Raw genomic sequence first — 6854 nt, 5'->3', positions numbered from 1 at the left:
AACTATTTAACATATAAATATCTCTATATTATATGAAGATCTTTTCATACGATAGCTTTTTTGTACAGGGTTGAACTCAAGTCAAAACAAACTCAAATTCTATATTCTAGTTATCAAATCATTCAAAATTCAAACTATTCAGAATCTATGTAAAGATTTATAGGTAATCAACACGATAAAGTTATTGTTTTTGTAGATTGAAGAACATAATAGGCGCGCATAGATTTGGATGAGATTCTAAGAAGTTGAAATGAGTGAGGCAACAATGGCAGAAATGATAGGCGTTGGATCTCCCAAGATCGCTGAGATAACAATCTGCAGAGCAAATGCTGCAATATCACAGCACCTGTTCTTCATCCTCCCCTTACTCCTATGCACACTACTCTGCATGCTGATGCTGATGCTGTTTGTATAAACATGGTGCCAATTCTCCACAAGCATCTCCCTCACACACGCCACATGAACGGTGTAGCTCTTGCACTTCGACCTGTAACTCCAACTACCTCCCTTTCTACCGCAATGGTGGCACCATGACCTCACTTTTCTGTACAGGTAAAGCTTCACTTCACCCTCCTCCACAACCATCGGAAGCTTCGCGCAGCATGGGTGCAGATCATAGCCGCATGACCTACAATGGTACACGAACCCATTCACGTCCTTCTCACATGCATTGCAGTATCGTGCCGTCTCACCTGATATCACCCATTCACAAAATTTTAGTACCGGAAAAACACCTAATAAAAGGGCACACACAGAAGGCTAAAAAATTTAGATATGGAAGTAGGAGGAGTGTTATACTTTAACGTGATAATTTCTGGTGTTTTTTAAAACTATAGAAGGTACATAGATGGGACCCTTCGATTTATGTGTAAAAAATTTTAAAAATTTGGGATACAATTGGACCACTAATTTGTGTTTAAAAAATTAAAAAAATTTAGAGTACACAAATCGGACGGTCTATGCAACAACTTTTGACCAACAACAGACTCTTAATATAATTGAACAATTGTGTAAAGTGAACGGTAACCTGGAGGGTGAGACATGAATTGGAAGTTGCATTTTCTGTAGAAAGGGTGGAAGAAAGTAGGGGAAGGTAATGCACATTGCATGTGAAGATCATAGTCACAAAGGGTGTTAGTGGAGCATTTGTAGCGTGACCCTATGCCGACTTCCTTGCATCCATCACATTTGAATGGGATTTCAGAGTTCTCGAACTTCAGCTTGTGATAAGGGTGGTGGAAATGGTATATCTCATTGTATTTCATGCTTCTCTATCTCTATGTGTGTGTATTTGTGATTATTATGAGAATGGAATATTGGTGTCAAAGGGTTATTATATATACATTTGTTGAATTTGGGGTTAAATTTGGCTTATGGTTGAAGCATTTGAAAAAGAGAATTATGCTTGCTTAGCTTTGAGGAGGTGTTAGAGTTCATGGGAATCCTACATGCCCCCACTAAAGAATATATGCCACTTGTTTTGTTTACTTTTCATCATTTTTCTTTCTAAATTTGACTAATTCGATTTGAAGAACTAATGAAGGGATCAATAAAGATAATACTACTGGAAATCATGGAGCTTCATTGATTGACTCTGATCACAGATCATGCAAGTATTTTATTCAATAGGGTGGATAAAGTAAAACACATTAAAGTTAAGAAAAGGAATAAATTCCTCTTGCTTGATTTAAAGGCTAGCTTATCCATTTGATTGTATCTTCAACAAGAATGGAAATGACCCATGATGCAAGTTTGAGGAACTGATTCTTGGATATAAATTAGTAGGCATAGAACAAGTTGTTTCTAACTTTTTGAGGTCATGCAGTTTTCTTAGAAGAGCATCACCAAAGATGTAGAGTGGTTAATTTTGCAAGGTGTCACAATTAGAATAGATGTTTTCCGCAGCGAGTGCTTTTGAGTTCTGAGAATCTGTACTGCTTCTTTGAAGAACAAATGTCACAAGCTAGTTGAACAATAATGACAAAATACTACTTTAATTTTATGATATCTCTCTCCTTTCATTTTGTTTCTTTAACAAACATGAGGAATGTTATTCATTCTGCAGCAATTGTGTGGTGACCTTTGTTTTGTCCATGTCAAGAATGAAATTTTGTTCCCTCCAATTTCCCTCTTAGCCTTTCAAACTTAAAGCAGTGTGGTAAGGCAATTCAATCTCTAGATGTAATCTAAGCCTTTATTGGCATAATTGAGTCATTTTATCAGTAATCCAATTCAATCTCTCATTGGAAGTATAGATAAATGTAAAGCACTTGTTTAAGAGCGATTGAAAATATTACATGGATGGATATTAGTCTTCACTCACTGCAACATATTGGTTGCTACTTTTGGCAAATCATGTTCTTTGGGTTAAACAAATCATGTGTTATTACATCAATGGTTCTACTCATATTAAACCGACAGATTCTCAAACAAGCAGAGTCCTATAAATAAATCTTTGGGTTAAGTGCTACTTGGCTTTTAATGCTTACTTTGATCTGAAATTTTGATTAGTCCAGTATTTTTATTATTACCTTTTTCTGAATGATCTTTTGTTTTTTGTCTGAATGTGTTTACTTAGGCCTTGTTCTTGAATCCTTGACATGATGATTGTGTTACTTTGTGATAAGTGTATGATTTGGTTCCCAAGAAGAGTTATTTAAGTGTTGATAAAGGGGTTTGTGTTCTGAATGGAAGATGGAAGAAGCTTTGAAGCTTCAAGCAGAGATGGTGCTTTTGTTGTGTAATATTTCATTCCCTCTGAATATATTAAATGTCATAAATTATTTATTGTGTAGTTGCAGAAATGACAGTTAAATTGATAGACAATGACTTTACTATAGGATCCGTAATAATGCATTGTTGCCATTGCATTCATCATATTCTTAATGGTGCTCATGACCTATGAATATGTCATGCTACAAACACCTTTCAAATTCATATATTTGATTCCAAAGGTTTCTATGGTGCCCTTTTGTAATATAGCACTTCTTCCATTGGTAAGTAGTTAGAGGCACCAAGAATCTTCTTTTTCATTGCTTATTCAAAAGTCAGACATGACAATACATAATTGAATGTGTGTATATCTAAAAAAATACCAAAAAATGAAATCTAATATTATACAGGAAAATTACAAAGAGGGTAATAGCCAAAGATTGAAAAGAGAGGATGCCAAAGACAGAAACCATGAGAAGAAGGCCATGATTGCAGATATCCTGTACCTGCTGCAAAGCTTTGGAGGACAAAAATTGCCATGGGAATGGAGCAAGAGATCCACAACACTAGCTGTTGAGCAAGCTGCTGCTAATGTCAGTGTTGATAATATCTGTTTACACCCAAAAGATATATAAACAAACAGATTGTTGCTACTTGCTAGGTTAAGATTTAGACCCAGTAGAAATATTGTAAAATCGATTAACTTATTCAGAATCGTAATACCGAAAGATTCGAAGAGTTAAATCGAAATTCTATCTATTATAGTTGCTATATATCTATATGTCAAGTGATACAAATTCTTTGATCAGAAGAAAAAGATGGTTACAGTTACATACCCAATCTCCAACAACAATAATCATGAGAATTCCTGGTTGACGAATAGGGCATTTGACAAGAACTGAATATCCATCAACCAATGCTAATGTGAAGCTCCAAGGTATCACCAATCCCATAATTGTTACCAAATAGCTAAAAACAACAGTAAACCCAAAAACAGAAAAAATTCAGTTATGCAAGCAGAGTTTATGGATAAAACTACAAGTTAAACATTCACCAAAAGACTCAATTATGACATGAGATATGATTCATTAGCCTATGTATGAAGGGACTTAACAACAGATCCTAAAATCTCCAGAGAATCTTAGGCAAGCCAGAAAGGAAAAAGAAAACAAACCAAAGCAGAATTAACAGAGAAATTAAAGTCAAAATCCCTTTTTTCTGAGATTAGGAAAAAAGGTGGGGACCAGAAAATGTAGAAGTACCAGAAAGCTGTGTAGCTGTAGAATTCAACTCCCAAAGACATAAAGAGGAGTGAAGAAGATGAGAAAATAGCCTGGCCCAATCTGAGGCTGAAGCTGGCACTGGTGCCCACAGAGCCAGGTAATTCATCCATTAAAAGCAGAAATTTAATGCATGGATTGTACTCTAATACTACTATTAATTCCCTCTTCTTTTTCTTCTTCTTGAATTCCCTTATTATGACATGCTTCTATCATTATCATATCTGTCCTTCAACACTGAAACCACATCCACAGCACCCCCACCACTAAAGTCTTGTAGCTTTCCAAAGTTATAATTCATTCATATGAAACTTTTTGCTGCTACAAACACACACACATGAACCACAACAAGATAAGATCTCACAGCTCCCAAGACTAACTATTTTCTGTAGAAAGAAAGACAAAATTCCCACACTCAATCACCAGTCACCAGTCACCAGTCACAACCCCCTTGTGTTTGTGCCAAGTGTGAAACAATACAATATGAGGACTATAGGAAAAGAATTCCAGTACGTAAGTAAAGAACATGATGATGGGGTGTGCACTTTTTTATAACCATGATGAAGCAGACATCTCTCTTCCAAGTCTTTTATTTCTTTTAGATCATGGAAGCTTGGAGTGGCTCAAAGGTTTTTTATCTTTTGGGTTTGTTCTGCTGATTGAGTAAATGATGTGCTTAATTATTATTATGATGGAGCTGACACATGGTGTTACTTTAATTCCTCGTTCGGTGGCATGTCCTTCAAGGCACTAAATAGGTGAGACTATGACTCTCAGAGGTTTCTTTAGGTACCAGTGAGAAGACATTTATCCTAACTTTTTTCTCTCTCTTTATTTCTGTTTATAGTAGAAACGTTTATGTGCACATAACCCTCCTAATTTGAGAGACTTAAATTTAAGGTAATATCTACTCAAATAAACAAAACAAAGATTATGAAAAGATGATTCCTTTGATCAAAAGATTCGATTTCTTTTCCCTTAAATATTTCTTTTTTATATTCCATGCCATGCCCCATTGCCCCCCTTCTTTTCTTTCACTAAGTTGTGGAATGCATCTGTGTCGAAATTGAATTAATAAATTGTATGAATATGCTGTAGAGGAACATTGTCAACCAGTGCTTTCAAAAGAAGGAACTTAGATTTGCCATTTGTCACAAGTGTTGTGACCCCATTCTCGTTGGAAAGTGATGTTATCATGTGAAACTAGTGGTAGTAGAGAACCCTCTCGGTGGGGGTGGTAGCTATAGGTGTCAATAAATCATTGGATAACAAAATAATCAAGATATAAATAAATATTATTACATGTTCACTTAATACCAATTCAATTATGTTTGCATCTATAATAGCAGTATCTTTTTAGAATAAAAAGTATTTCATCACTTGTACTCCTACCTAAACACACCTCATTTAGTAAGCATCTGATTAGTTCCCACCAAAATACATGCAACTTGTGCTTAATAAAAAGACCAACTAGAAAGGGAAAGGGGAAAATTTTGTGTAATAAAATTTTATGCGTATACGTACTCTGCCTCAAATGTTCTCTTTGTTTCATTTGGTTTTTTAAAAAAAAAAAAGAAAAGAAAAAAAGAAAAAAACCCTTCACATCACACGGTTTATCAATGTGGTTAAACAGCCATACAGTGTCTACTCACCATTCCAAATGACCAAATGTAAATGGAATATTAATTTAATAATTTTAAACTAGCAAGCAACATTATGAGATGGACTAATGATTTGCAGGGTTACATTGAAACATAATTCCCATAAATTCTTTCCGAACCCAAGCACCTATTCCTCCACATCAAGACAGCTGCACAAATTAAGAAGAGACTAGCCATTAACACAAGTTCTCAATGAACAGAAATGTGGCAAGGTACTAAAACAATATCAATAAATGTAGTAGAAGAAACTACAATTGAATGGTAGACACCAAGAAAACTGGATTCCTTAAAAGAACGCACACTAAATAAAAATAAAGATGTTCAGATAAATGCACAAATACGATAATTAAAATTATGGACAGAATATAAATCCAAACTAAATCATTAACCATAAATATATACAAGAACAACTACTATAAAGGATGATATACCCACCTGAGATCCTAATTTTTGTTTTTTTTTATGATTAATCAGCATTGGTTTTTGATGATTTTGATGATTAATCAGCACATGATTATAAGTTCATCTTTAGCAGAACACACGACAAAGGTTAGGTACCACTACCTCTGTCCAGAATTAAGTGCAATGTTTTGGAACGTGTGACCTCAAATTATGTCTAAATACTTCCAAAATATGACAGTTATTTCCGAATGGAAGGAAATAGGGTGAAAAATGCAATCACTTTATAACTCATGTTTTAGAATAGTTGATTTTAGAATTCATACTAATCATCAAGTTGAAAACAACCACATAAACCCAATTTTAAGATGTATACCATATACTATATTCTTTTAGGAAAACATGAATGGCACAATGTTATAACGTCAACATAGATTAAAGTATAGTCCTCTTCCAAAACTCAATTCCTCACATGATACACTCAATTTTCAATTAACTGACCCTAATTCGTCACATATCCTAACTGAAACAGCATACTGTATTTGCTTTTAAGATACCGAAAATAAACTCATAGATTCCAAGTCAAATACTTATTATGTAGAATAAACTACAAATCTTATTGTGTTAACAACAGGACGTTTTAACAGAAACCTTTAACGTAACAATTCATCAATTATTTGCCAAACCAGAAAATTCAGAAACTTCAAGCAAATAATGAGAGAATTCCCCAAATTCGCATACAACATATTTAAAGGAAAAATGGTTTTCTGTTTTAATTATTTTTCCTCGGGTAGCGAAAAAT

The 6854-nt window shown here is 34.4% G+C and overlaps 3 protein-coding genes across 3 annotated transcripts in view; all 3 read right to left on the bottom strand.

Moving 5' to 3' along the window:
- On the bottom strand, positions 129–1327 carry LOC107628937. Its single transcript, XM_016331581.2, has 2 exons — positions 1028–1327; positions 129–692 (listed from the first exon to the last, which is right to left on the bottom strand). Exons 1-2 carry the CDS (start codon positions 1263–1265, stop codon positions 238–240), a joined length of 693 nt encoding a protein of 230 aa, XP_016187067.1. The 5' UTR covers positions 1266–1327; the 3' UTR covers positions 129–237.
- On the bottom strand, positions 2903–4974 carry LOC107628939 (CASP-like protein 5C1). The gene is made up of 3 exons (XM_016331583.2): positions 3975–4974; positions 3549–3681; positions 2903–3322 (listed from the first exon to the last, which is right to left on the bottom strand). Exons 1-3 carry the CDS (start codon positions 4103–4105, stop codon positions 3128–3130), a joined length of 459 nt encoding a protein of 152 aa, XP_016187069.1. The 5' UTR covers positions 4106–4974; the 3' UTR covers positions 2903–3127.
- LOC107628940 (mitochondrial import receptor subunit TOM6 homolog) overlaps positions 5491–6854 on the bottom strand; it is a 1715-nt gene continuing 351 nt past the window's right edge. Inside the window, exon 2 of the mRNA XM_016331584.2 lies at positions 5491–5827. Coding sequence (XP_016187070.1) covers positions 5812–5827 — 16 coding nt within the window. The 3' untranslated portion in view covers positions 5491–5811. The remainder of the gene's footprint in view (positions 5828–6854) is intronic.

Source organism: Arachis ipaensis, chromosome B03 (assembly GCF_000816755.2).
Source record: "Arachis ipaensis cultivar K30076 chromosome B03, Araip1.1, whole genome shotgun sequence".
In the NCBI taxonomy this organism is placed as follows: domain Eukaryota; kingdom Viridiplantae; phylum Streptophyta; class Magnoliopsida; order Fabales; family Fabaceae; genus Arachis; species Arachis ipaensis.
The sequence above is the reverse complement of the archived record's forward strand: the minus strand, read 5'-3'. Positions and strand labels throughout refer to the sequence as shown.

Excerpts from the sequence above, each read along its gene's own strand:
- LOC107628939 (XM_016331583.2), bottom strand. The coding sequence starts at position 4,105 with ATGGATGAATTACCTGGCTCTGTGGGCACCAGTGCCAGCTTCAGCCTC. Across the intron at positions 3,682-3,974 it reads TACAGCTACACAGCTTTCTG|CTATTTGGTAACAATTATGG; the intron begins GTACTTCTACAT and ends TGTTGTTTTTAG. Across the intron at positions 3,323-3,548 it reads TTATTGTTGTTGGAGATTGG|ATATTATCAACACTGACATT; the intron begins GTATGTAACTGT and ends GGGTGTAAACAG.
- LOC107628937 (XM_016331581.2), bottom strand. The coding sequence starts at position 1,265 with ATGAAATACAATGAGATATACCATTTCCACCACCCTTATCACAAGCTG. Across the intron at positions 693-1,027 it reads ATTCATGTCTCACCCTCCAG|GTGAGACGGCACGATACTGC; the intron begins GTTACCGTTCAC and ends GGGTGATATCAG.